The sequence below is a fragment of the Lipophrys pholis genome, assembly GCF_963383615.2.
Source record: "Lipophrys pholis genome assembly, chromosome: 2".
Taxonomy (NCBI): Eukaryota; Metazoa; Chordata; class Actinopteri; order Blenniiformes; family Blenniidae; genus Lipophrys; species Lipophrys pholis.
In genome coordinates, this window is record NC_137636.1 from 10,771,988 (window position 1) to 10,785,170 (window position 13,183).

The following is a 13,183-nucleotide window of genomic DNA, read 5'->3' on the forward strand; positions in this document are numbered from 1 at the left end:
ACACACACACACAGCGGATAGGGTGGGGCTGCAGCCTGATAGGCGTCGTGATGAGCTAAGAGGTGCAACGACCCTCCTAACATTCTCTTCCCGTCTCCGTCCTTTCTATTGCTTGACCACATCAATCCATCAGTCCTGCAGTCAATATAACAGAAAAACTGCCTTCCATACTGTTTCAGACCACACGTTGTAACATTCAACCACATAATCACAGGTTTTTAACTTTAAAGGTAGAGATTCGGAACAACATGTTCAATCTGAAATGTCGCATCTCGCTTTCTTTGTGTGTCGCCCTCTGTTCCTCCCCCATCCTCACCATTGCTCTTGTGTGTACTTGTGTATGTGAATGGTTCACATGGGTCCCATCCGCCCTCCTTCCCTTGGTGCCTCCATTCAGAGAGTGAACAGGTCCCCTGGGGCTGATGTGTGTTTCTCTATGTGTGTGCCTGTGCGTGTACACGGTCACTACATTATTTCTATGGGATGGAGCAAGAAAAAAAAGACGATCCATTCAGCATACTCCTTATTTTCTGTCTTTGTAAGAGAGATGGGCTGAGGAGGACATGTTGTAAAGCGGAGCATCCCTCACATGAACAAAAACACATCCGATGCAACGTGTCATGTTGCTTTGGTCAGTAGATTTTGTGGTACACTTTATAATTAAACTTCAAAGAAACTGATGGGGGAAAAAATGCAGTGACATAATTAAATTGTTTTAGAAAGATTAAAAATTCAACTTCAGCCATGTGACTTAATTTTTCATACATTCTTTAAGATTCCCAGTCTCGCTACACGGACCATCATGCAACAGGACAATCTAGTTTTCATTGATCCATTCGAAGGCTGATGTTTTCCAAACACTCATAAGAGCTTGTCTCATGAGATCTGAGAAACTCTTTCGGACCATAATTTCATATGAGCGAGGCTGATTCATGGCTCTGACTCATTAAGACTTAGTAGGTCTTTTACAGATTACAGAGCCTTTGTCTCATTCCTGCGGTGAGCTCCAGACGGACTACCTGCAGCCGGCCAGAGAGGAACAAAGCTGCTTTCATAATTAAGTTCTCCTGGCTGATTGAATTAGAGCAGCCACTACATTCATTTTGCCATAGATGCTCCTCAGCTGCTTGGAAGGACTAATGGAGGAGATGGAGAGATATATTGGAAACAATTAGACTTGACATTATCGTATGGTGTTTGTGTGTGTACTTCTGTATGTCCGTGCCCGTGTTTGTACTCATGCATAAAGCAGCTGTTTGTTCCAGTTTGTCTAAAGAAAAAAAAGAAAAAAGGAATATACTCTACAAATACAGTAACATATAAAACCAACATGCATTTTTCATATACCCCATTTCATCGCTTGTCTTTTCCCCATGTTTCAATTTGCCTGCTTGTAATTAAATTACAGACATTACTTATAAAGGACATAAATAGTAACCTACCAACATGGCGTGATGCTTCAGCCTGAGATGAGATATGAGCTGTCTTGTGTCGTATCAGCAGGGGAACAACATCCACAAACCGAAACTCTTCTTTTGGATTCACGTTTCCATTCCCCTCAAAAAAAGGAATTCTTCTCTTGTGTTTTCGACTCAAAGTAAAGAAAACAAATAATAAAAATAAAAAAACAAAAAAAAAGTACTGTACTTGTATATCTGTTAAGACTTGACATTGCAGAGTGCCGTCAGGTCAGTGTTGGCGGGCCGAGGAGGTTCGGAGCTTCAATCGGATAAAATATCTCTGGTGTTAACCAATCTGAACTTTGCAGTCATATTATGATATACGTGAGGAATTTTGCGACTGCCTTTATAAACGTCATCACTCAGACTCTTTCTGTTAAAGCTCCAAGCTTGATTTACTGATTCACAATGCAGGGTGATACAGTTAAAACATAATGGGAAGAGCAGCACCTCCTACTGTTGTCTTTTACCAAATCAAAGATAAATTGTTTTCAAGAGACTGAATTCAAGAGAACTCTGAATGAACCTGTCACACATTTAGTTTTAACACGGCTACAGACAAGGAGCTTTGAATTTGAAAGGGCCCTTTATATAGAATATGTAGCTTGGATTTCGCTTTTCCCTCTTCCCTCGTCTTATCATGCTAAACAATGCCAAACTGAATCCAAACACTAACTACTTGTGATCGTTTGTGTTGGTGTTGCATCCACCTTTATGATACTATTGACAAGTAGCATTTAATGTTGTTCAAAAATAAGGAAACTTAATACATTTGATGTGTGTCTGCTTCAAGGCTTTCCATAAAAAAAAAAAAATACACAAAATAATCATGACAATAGTTGTTTTTTTTGACACGTGGACAGTCACCTTGCCTTGTGTCCTCTCTCTAAAGTTATGCTCGTCCTGCAGCACGTGAGATGTCGAGCAGACTGCCTTATCTGTTCCCAGTAATCTCATCTTCACGTCCACATCAGGGGGATAGTGGGGCCTTGATTCCCAGAATTCTCTTCCTTTTTTTCTTTTTTTATCTTTAAGGGTTTGCCTAGAAAAATACACCCAGGAAGAATTTAGCAAAGACAACTGGAGCAGGTTCACTCAGGTTCAAATTTTTTAAACACTCCATTTTAACATCTGTAAAAGAAATTCCACCATCGACAATAGAATAACAACCACATTTCTGAAAGCAATGTGACCAGAACTACAGATTAATGTATCGCATTGACAATAGTACTAATTATCTTCCACATCTATGGAAACATGGTTGGAATCCAGTTTCACTTAAGAAATAAAAATGTAAATGTGAATTATTACACTTAAAATGAGTAAGACATTTCTCCAAACTCTCAATGACGCCAGCAAAGACATCGAAGGACGCTCTAAATTTATCCGTAGGTTGAAAATGAATGAATCAGTTTTGGTTTGCATCCAAACGCTCTCTTAAAACTAGTCTCCTGCACAGACCCCTCCCCCAGCGATCGCCTCTCCTCCGTAAAGCCCAGAATAAATGGATTGACTTCTGGACAAGTGACAGTTTTGTTTCATAATTGTTAATTATCGTGAGTGCTCTCCGAGATACTTTCTATGAATGGAGATGGGGCTCTCTCTCTTTTACTCCACCCTCCGTTCTTTTTACGGGATTGGTCTCAGTTCTCAAGGACGTCCAAGAGGACACAGACGGCGGAGGGTGGAGGCGCAGGGGAAGGGTGGGGCACTTGCGTCAGTCCTGCGCATGAGAGCTTTGTGAGTTTTGATGGCAACTGGAGCCAGTAAGCTACACCCCCTTCTCGCCCTCCCTGCCCAAACGCTCACGATCCCACCCACATCTGAGTGGCTCCTCCCCGAGTCCCAGACCAGAGTGACTCCAGCACTTAAAGTAATGTAAATAACCAGAGAGGAGAGCTATTTTAAGATGCCGTCTTTCACTCTGGACAAGGAGGGGGGACAAAGACGCAAGCCAAGCGATCGTAATTTCAGTCACGTTTCCGGACATCTTCTTATTCTCAGTCTAACATCCAGCTTTGCTGCAAGGCCTTACGGACCAGAAAATGTCTGGCCGGGCAAATTCATTCCCAACATGTTTCCAAAGGGGAAAACAACGATATGCTTAAATGGGAGGCAGCCAAACACCTTAAAATTAAGCTTAAATTGTGATATTCAAAAGAAAAAAATTTAAATGATCAGAAGTAGCTATAAAACATCCGGATTTTTTATGGACTAAAATTTTGTCAGGAATTATTTAGGTGAATCAACAAATGAAAAAAAAAAACAACAACAAAAAACCCCACTCTTTGCAGTATTTTTTGGCATAACATTTTCCAATTTTCCTCCCTTATATTTGTTCTAAATAATAAAAATCAAAAAGGCTTCTAAAATGGTAAACAGACAAGCAGTGACAAATCACTTTCGTTTGGATCCAGAAACACTAAAGCAGTCTCAAATTATTAACCAACATTTCAGAGATTTTTTTTTTTACACAATCCTTCAATATATATAATAAAAACACTCAACAAAATGTAGTTTTTTAAATTTCGCCACAAACAATTTCATCCACACTCAAAATGAAGTGAAAGCGTATGTTATTTTCTAACAAAAGTAGAATCTTTTCCTTTATTATTTTCTTTTTTATTGTTTCATTTTATGACATCAAAAATAAATAAACATTTAGACAGCATTCTTTCAAATCATCTGAATATTATTTACCACCCTTACTGTATATATTTTTCTATCCCCATAGTCATACAAACATACACGTCACAGCGGAAATAATCTGCACACTGCTGCTAAAGACAAACAACAAATCTGATTCAGAACCTGCCGCCATGTTGTTCAGCAGCAGATGTTAAGATTTTGTGAGTCATAAACAAAACTCTAGCAGACGAAGTACACTATTTGTTATATGCAGATCTTTTGTGGAGGTTACATTCATGTTCAAGTCTTTGTTCACTACAGTCTGACCACAATGAAGTCAGAACTGTGGAAATAAAAGTATCTCTAGTAGTGATCTTTTTTAAGGCAGCTGAATACAAGATAAGTTTAAACACTAATTCACACCGATTCTTATGATTAAAATGGCAACTACACGTGATATTAATGAGAATAGTAGCTATTTAGCTGGAATCGGCTATACCATCTCTATTGCTTGTATATTTTTCTACTCAGCATGACACATGGATTGTTTTCTTCTCGATACAATGTCGTTAAATGTAGTTCAATAGTGATCCATGATGAACATGAGAACTATGATTTTGCCTAATAATCTGTTTCAAAAATCCTGCTATTGCAAGAGTACTGGACATTTGATTGTGCATGAAATAAATCAATTAGCCTCAAATGACACATAAAAGTTATAAAATATAATGTTTTCTATCATTTAGTTACATTAGGTATTTTAATTTTGCCTTCTCACAACTGCAGTTCTATTATAATAGCTGTACATATGTTAACGTGTTTGTATGTGTTATTGCTTTTATTTGACTGGTACATATATTGTGATTTACACTGCCTCTAATGATGGTTGTGCTGTAGCTACGTCACCTTATTCATCTGTTTCATTACTAATTCTAACTCGATATTGTACCACCGCAGCATCATTACCTCAATTCTTCTGGTCGGATTTTTTTAATAATCCTGCTGAAGTTTTCTTTCAGTATATCTCTAAACCAGTCAACATATGTTGAATATTCAGTACAATAATCTATCTTTAACTGCGTGTGTATGTGTGTGTGTGTGTGTGTGTGTGTGTGTGTGTGTGTGTGTGTGTGTGTGTGTGTGTGTGTGTGTGTGTGTGTGTGTGTGTGTGTTGCTTTACGTCACAGGAACACAGCTCCATGCCCGGACATAGAAGCAAGCTGCTACTCTATATATCCTGCAGGTTGATGTACTTTGTAGTCCAAAGGAAGAATGTTTGCTTGTAGTCTCTTGGTTCTCTGGCAGTTCAGTCAAAGTGCCATGTTTTCTTTTCTTTTCTTTTTTCTTAACTGGATCCTGACTTTGTCATTCCTCATCGTGGTGGGAGGAGTCGGGGCTGGATTCCTCTTCCTCCTCCACCACCGTCTCTGTCGGCAGCGTGTCACGGCGCGTGAAGGCGGCCGCCAAGGTCACGCTCAGCCGTGGTTTGACGGGCGCCATCTCCGACAGCCCAATGTTGTTGCCACGAGTCACAAGTGTCGTCTTATCCATAATCTCTCCACTGTGCTTGGACACCACTGCGTCGAGAAAGTCGTATTTGTGAGAAATCTTGCCACTCTCAAACAGGTACTTGGCCAGGTAGGAGAAAGCAACATTTCCCAGAAAGGAGGCCAACATAGAGACGGTCTTAAAGGGAAACTTTTGGATGACAACATCCTCCAGCTCTCCGGTTATGTGATGTTTCCGCTGCTCAATCATCCATCCGGGGTAATAAATGAAGGGCGGCAGCTGTAGGTAGGGTTCACCTCCACCTATACGCAACAACATGCCGAACAGGTACGCCGCCACCGAGCCATACGTGTTGGTTCCTTTGATGAAGAGCACACTGAGCAGCTGGGGGAAGATTATGACGTAAACCAGATCTGAGCTCAAGTACCAGAGGCCGTAAACTGTACCGGTTACCAGCGCCATCAGGGTGGCAAGACCGCCGAAGACAAAGATAGTGATTCGCATCACCCACACAATTTCACGATCAGACGCCTGGGGAGATAGAGAGGGGTGGAAAGCAGGACTGTGACATCTAAAAACCAGACTAAAACCAGCACAGAATGCAAAGCCATTTGTTGGCCTGAATGAGCACAAACACTTGTACTCACTGACTGTCTGAAGGCAAGCTGGTAGATGTTCCTCGCAAACATGGAGCTCGCTGAGAGGATGGAGGAATCGGCAGATGACATGACTGCTGCAGACACCGCACCCAGGCCAAAAAAGGAGACAAATGGGGGGCAAAGATGCTGGAGCACGATGGGTAGAATCATGTCAGCTTGTTCTCTGTCTTTAGGGGCTACAGCACCATAACTTGTCTGGTTCCAGTCTGAGAAAATCAAAAATTAAAAAGAATCAAGCCAGCGTGTAAAGTAACAAACAATAGACTTTGTGAAGTTGTACAACTACAACCTCATTCACTGTTCACACACTTAAAATTCTGAAAAAGTTGCACAAATAAACACTATGTTGTTGCTCACGCAACACACAACTTGAAAGTCATGCTAAAACTACAATACACACATGTGCCTCCATGTCTGATCATAAATTAAAGAATGGAAAGTGTGTTTGCCATGAAACTTTGTCCATTCAGTATCTTAGTGTTGTAAATTTGGTCTTCATCAACTCAACAGGACATACCTGAAGATCAAAAACTTTATACTTCACAAATAGCATAAATAAAGAAGGTTGAGATTTAAGCCAAACCGATAACATTGTAGATATGTTTATACCGATTTATATTTGACATGATAGTTCATCTTTCAGTAAAGGACATAACAGAGTTAGGTATTCACCTCTTCTCTGAGGAATTTGATGCCTGAAAATCTGGATTTTAAACCACTAATTTGGTCCCTTGCCTCCCTCTAATGTAATATTTACACAACCAGCATGGTTATTAAATGGATTGCTGCTTCATTATAGATGAGGTGAACCAGCTGCTATTTACCAGACACTCTCAGATCTAAGGGCAACATAGACCCACCCGGAGCCCCCCCCCTCACCCAAACAAATACACACAAACAACAAGCAGCCCAAAACATAGACTGTGCATAATCAAGCTCACGCGTTTCTGACCTGTAGAGGCTCCGATGGCCCCGATGAGGACGGAGGGCACAGCCATGACGAGGCACCCGAAAGCAGCCAGGAAGGAGAGGACCTGGGCGTAAGTGGCCGAGGAGGCTGAGAGGACCCTCTGGAAATACACCTGCCATGGGATTCCTCCCATTATCTGTAACACAGATAGAGGCCAGCAAATAATATTCTGCAAATCGAATTCCAAGATGGTGGTCATCAGTTGACCTTGCTTGCATGAACAGAAAAGCGTGCTACATATTGTGATTGTTTAAAGTTCAGAGTTGCAGGCACTTTGGGTTGCAGTAATGATGGGTTCCGCTGCTATATTGTGTGGAACATACTGAAACTAAAGTTACTGAGAAATTGAAAAAAGATGCACAACATGGACAGAAACATATCAAAATATCATTATATGGCCATCCCTGCCTTGCACCTTTGATTCAGTAAACTTCACAGAAAACGTACTGTCACATCAAGAAGTGTGAGACTAACAGCTCGTACGTACCAGGAGGCAGAAGTTGTCGATCCAGACCCACGTGTCACTCTTGGTGATGCTGCCTCTCCAGGGTGACTGGTACACCTGCTTCACTGCAGTAACAGTGATGTCTGCCACCGCAGGGTTGGTCAAAGCAAAAGGGACACTAATCCACTGCGGACAGAGAAGAGCACAAGCACACAGCTGAAGTGGACAAACTTACAGGTTTGATGCTGATATTTACTTCCAGCACTATACGAGAGACAGACAATTTCACTGAGCCCCACATTTTTCACACATCGTTCATTGAGAAATGTTCACAGTGTCTGTTACTTTCGTCCACAGTTCTGTGATTTAACACGTGTCCAGCCAGTGTTGTGAAATATAAAACGCAGAGATCTATTCAAGACACAGGCTCACTCCACAAATTATTGAGTTGTAACAATCATATGAACCTACCAGGCCAATGAAAATACAAAACAGCTGGACAACATCCGTGTAGGCCACAGAGTAAAGACCTCCAACCAAGGTGTAAAAGATGGCAATGAGTGCAGAGATAACCACTGACATCTTAATGTTGATGTCAACGATGACGCTCAGGGTAGCGCCTACAATTATGAACAGATGAACAGATAGAAGAACATTATTACGGCTGCAGTGTCATTTCATCCAACAAAGTGTGAGCCCCATATGATCACAACTATCTTTCATATTCAATCAAGTAGGAAATTAAACACACCTAGTGCAGATAAGATGGCAGCAGACCAGAAGATTTCCCCCATGAGGGCAGGTATGAAGAGGAGCCCACCCATACGCTTCCCATACAACTGCTGGAATGGGTCCAACATGGTGACGTAACCTCGTGAGCGCATGGGCTTAGCAAAGAAGAGACCACCTATGACAAAGAGTGGACACATGGCAGGCAGACAAATAAGGTGACCACTTCTCAGAGCGTCTGGTTCAAGAGACACTTATTATTCTAAATCTCAATGGAAACATTTAAGGAATTCTTTTAAATTATATTTAAAGTAGGAAGACGTGATTCATGTGCTGGACAAAAGGACACATGTATCGGTTTCGTTAGAGAAGACACCAATCATTTCAATCCGAATGATGCTGGTATGTCATTATATGGACTTTCTTTCAGTGTCATTATGTGACATTGCAGCGTCATTACATTCTATATTAAAGATGAGAAACCTCCTCCACTCACCAACGACCAGGCTGAGCGCATATCCAAAGGGAGCTTGAGCCCAAGCCAAGCCAGAATCTGGAAGATACACATACTCAGCTGTGCCATTGATGTATCCTCCTCCCACCCAGGTCGCTGCAAAACATACAAACAAATTCGATTAAACATGATAATTATTTAAATAATTATTACCCACCAACAGACTAAAAATTGATTTTATTTATTTAAATTCAAACGTGTTTTTTTTCTTCTCTATTTCCCTTTTTTTCTTGTACATATTGATATGTCATATAATTCAATTGTTTTCAAATTTGTTAAATATTTAGAAATGTATTGACCTGAATCAAAGCTATACATAAATCCATTTATAAAACGTAATAACAGTGGCATTTGGCGTTGTTTTAGCGGTGACATTCTAAGAAAAAAAATGTTGACTGTTGAGGGAATGTCTTTATATAAAAAAACAAAAACAAAAAAGGCCCAAAAGTGCTCATGACAACATCATTCAACAAAAGAACAACTTGACTCACCTGTCATGGTGAATCCACCCACGAACAGTCCGATATCTCTCCCACCGACCATAATGGTTTCGCTGCGGTCTGTGCCCTCTGCCTCCCCGGAGTGTTTGTTCTTCCATGCCGCCCAGATACCGACGAACAGGATCAGCAGATAGAAGACCGCGATAGCCACAAGCCCCTCCGCATGAACGGTCATTGTCGCAGCGGTCTACTGCTAGGAGCGGGACGGCATCAAGACCTGCACGTGAGAAAAAAAGGGACAATTTTGCCAATTCAACTTTTGGTTTTGAAACCAATGAACGAGGGAATGGTGGTAAGTGATAAGTGCCTACATTGTGATCTATTTTTTTGCGAAATAGATATAGAATATGTTTGTTTCCTCTTGACTGATTATTCAAAAAATTAAAAATAAAACCCACAAAATAAAGAATTATAATTAGGAAAAGCTCGGGGGCATTTTTTTTTTTCCTCACTTAAAGCAAGACTCACTGTAAAATTGTAACTTATATTGAAATATATTGCAAGCTGTAACAGAATTTGTGCAACATCATAATCTAGTATAAGTTGAAAATTAATTGAAAAGAAACAATTTCACCATTACTGATCAAAGTAAAACAATCTGCCTAAAAATTTACCATAACGGGGGGAAAAAGTCAGATATGTGAAAACCACTTTGAAACATCCAACGTCCTTGACTGTCTGTTTTAGTCCGTTTCTCTTCAATCGTCTCCTCGATTCTTTGTGATGAATCCCGTGCGTAAAATGTCCTTTACGCACACGATTCGCGATAGAAACTAAGAGCCTTATGCGATTTACAAGGAGAGGAAAAAACTATCTTCGTCAACATGAACACTCAAAGAAACGAGAAATACTGCTTTCATATTACAATTGTTTCATAAAACTTGAAAAATATACTTATAATAAATAATTGGAAAACTCACCTTGAGTGTTAAAAGAGTCATGTGCGTGGGCACCGGAGGAAAATTGTGAACATATCAGACGTTTTATGAAGTTCCTTTTGCAGTTCGTCGTCCTGCACTGAGAGGAACAGTCAGATGAAGCGTTGGTAAGGGTCTCTCTGGTGACTTACTGAGGCTTATAAGGGGGCAGGTGCCGTCAGAGGACTGAGACGCGCGTCAGAGAGACCAAACGTCCCTCGTAATGAAGCACCTTGCATCGAAACACGTCACAGGGCGGCATGGCTGATGTGACTGAAAGAGGATGAAACAAAGTCTACTCCATGAGTAGCAACTTAAGCACCCAATCACTGAAGGGCCTGCCAGGAATTTTAACACCGACGTTGCATTCACACACATTAGGAGATCAATTAATTGTGGCGCAGTGGTGTATTTCACGTGGAACTTGAACTGTTCCTCCAAACTCCTGATACACTTCACTCGGTCTTTTTATCCACTTCCACTTTTCATTAAAAACACAATCTTTGCTACACACTCTTTCGACACACTCTTTGGAGAAAGTACTTTAAACACACGAATAAATAAATGGTTCCATGCTTTCCTCCTTTCCAGGGCCTTTTCAGAGCAAGAATTCACAGACAATGTTTTTCCCACCTTAGAGCAATTACATCTCATCTTAGTGTTTCTGCCACTTGCCCTGCTTCAGGATATACCAATGAGCGCTGTCTTTTTAATGATCTTGTCCGGGTGGAGCCGTTTAATCTGGACTACTCTTGTCAAAACTGACAGGCATCCAATTAGGATGGATCCTGAAGAGCATCGGGGAGATTTAATGATGCAGTCTGCCTGATGGAAAAAGAAGGGAAGAAGAAAGAAAGAAAAACTGGCACAAGGTATGAGGACAGATATTTACAACCGGCGCGATGGCGATGCCTAGTTAGAGAGGATTGGGGGTTTATTCATTAAGAGGACGCGTTTATTGTAACCACTGTGTTACATACAACACCCCCTTGTGGCAAGACAACAGAATGCATGTCTCAGCACCATGGACAGTGAATCAGTCTGAAGTTTTTTGTCTAACTCAAGGAAGTGTGAATGCTGAAGCTGAAGGATTTGATAAGGGATCTCTCGAGATCTGCGTTGATCTGCTCCATGAGGTGTCACAGAATAATAATGATAAAGTTTTGGATCACTAATGTGTGACTGCCTTCAGGATTCACACAATCAATGTGTGTCGAGAACGCAAGACCAATAACTTGGTAGAATGAAAATGTTTGAATTAGTTTTGGTGCAAAAATTGTGGATGCATATTACTAAAAAGTTTACTTCAAATGGAAATTCTACATGATGCTATTTTAAAACACATTTTATCCCACGTCTTCCATTTGTGGCATTTTGCAGCTTCCAGCAAGCACAATGTTACCCTCACAGTGTGGCTCGGGTGCTAACGGTACTTTATTGTTAGAAAAATGTCTTAATGTGATGCTGTTACTTGTTAAAGATGATATGGTTTTCATCTGCACTGTGGGGCAAAGACGTTTTCACCATTAGCAAAGACGTATTCAGAGAGGAAATTTGGGGAGGATGAGGATTTTTTTAATGACTGTCTTATCTTTACCTAAACTGCTCCATTTACAACTGTCCTGTGTCTGCACATGGATTCAACTGTGTATTCTCACTTACTTAAAAAGGGGCTGCACAGAAAAGTCTTTGGACGACTCCAGCACAGCTCTAAGATGAGGCTGTTGACGAGTTGTTCTCCTGCCGGCAAACCAAGTTTTTCATTATCAAATGCCTTTTTAATCTTTTCATTTGCTCTCAGTCTGATTTCTCTGAACTTTGCCTCCTCTTGAGGCTTTTGCTCGGAATTTTCCTGACATTTATCAATAAAGCAGATTTCACTGCTGCATCACTGATCTATTGTCTCAGGTCTCTTATTCGAACATTTCTTTTAGGACGAATGTTGTTTTCATACCTTATTTTAATTCTATGGGTCTTTTGGCTCCCTTGCTGTATGTTTTGCCACCACTGGTTCAAAGATTCATCATGTGGGTAAATATTATGTGATTTTTCTTCTAGCTAAAGTGTTCACGTTATGCTGCTTGTTAAAGAAAAATAAAATGTAGATGATTATTGTGCTGCACTGTGGAGTAGTGGCACCTACTCTTTCCTCCCATTCCCCGTTCGAGTCCGGGCTTGTTGGCCTTTCTGTGCAGAGTCTCTGGGTGCTCCTGTTCCCAGTCCAAACACACCCATTTCATGTTGTTTTTCTTTTGACTCTATAATGGACGGCATGATTACTAATTTCTGCACGTGGGGCTCGGAGCTAATATTTGAATCAATATTGAATATTTAAGAGCAAACTGATATCCATATCCTACAACGCTATTTAAAAAGTGCAGGAATTGATGCAGATTCTAATGTGGTCTTGTCTGACAGCTGACAAGTGCTTTTTCACAGTGTTGTTGGTGCCAAAGCCTGAAGCATCTGGAAAGATGTTGGAAATCCTCCTAACTACATGTTTGACAGATGGCTACCACACGACCCTGACACTTGTTCAAATCAAACACTGAAGCTAAGCTTCCCCATATTTACACTTTTACAAGCCCAAAGAGCCTATGTGTTTATGAATGTGGACACACTGGCACAAAAAAATGGACCGAATGAGCATGTGGCAAAGCGCAACAAGAGAAAAGCTCATTATTTACAGAAGGGGATGTTTACGTTACACTAAATTAACTGTTTGTGGTCTAAGTGCTCGAGGTTTAATGAGCAGCTGTTGCTGGCAGCACTCAAGACGTTCGAGAAAGAGACAGAGAGAGACAGAGAGAGAGAGAGAGAGAGAGAGAGACTCCAATACATACAGCAATAAC

At 40.8% G+C, this 13,183-nt stretch overlaps 1 protein-coding gene across 1 annotated transcript; it reads right to left on the reverse strand.

Annotated features, from left to right (window-relative positions):
- Positions 1 to 4,097: 4,097 nt before the first annotated feature.
- Positions 4,098 to 10,465, reverse strand: slc5a7a (solute carrier family 5 member 7a). Its single transcript, XM_080488865.1, has 9 exons — positions 10,335 to 10,465; positions 9,406 to 9,631; positions 8,897 to 9,010; positions 8,423 to 8,578; positions 8,143 to 8,291; positions 7,714 to 7,857; positions 7,209 to 7,362; positions 6,245 to 6,462; positions 4,098 to 6,128 (listed from the first exon to the last, which is right to left on the reverse strand). Exons 2-9 carry the CDS (start codon positions 9,587 to 9,589, stop codon positions 5,454 to 5,456), a joined length of 1,794 nt encoding a protein of 597 aa, XP_080344991.1. The 5' UTR covers positions 9,590 to 9,631; positions 10,335 to 10,465; the 3' UTR covers positions 4,098 to 5,453.
- Positions 10,466 to 13,183: the final 2,718 nt, after the last annotated feature.

What these genes read in the sequence shown, in the direction of transcription:
- slc5a7a (XM_080488865.1), bottom strand. Translation starts at nt 9,589, where the DNA reads ATGACCGTTCATGCGGAGGGGCTTGTGGCTATCGCGGTCTTCTATCTG. An exon ending in TGCGCTCAGCCTGGTCGTTG is followed by an intron (nt 8,579 to 8,896) that starts GTGAGTGGAGGA and finishes TCTTTGTCATAG; the next exon opens with GTGGTCTCTTCTTTGCTAAG. An exon ending in TTTGTATTTTCATTGGCCTG is followed by an intron (nt 7,858 to 8,142) that starts GTAGGTTCATAT and finishes CTCTGTCCGCAG; the next exon opens with TGGATTAGTGTCCCTTTTGC.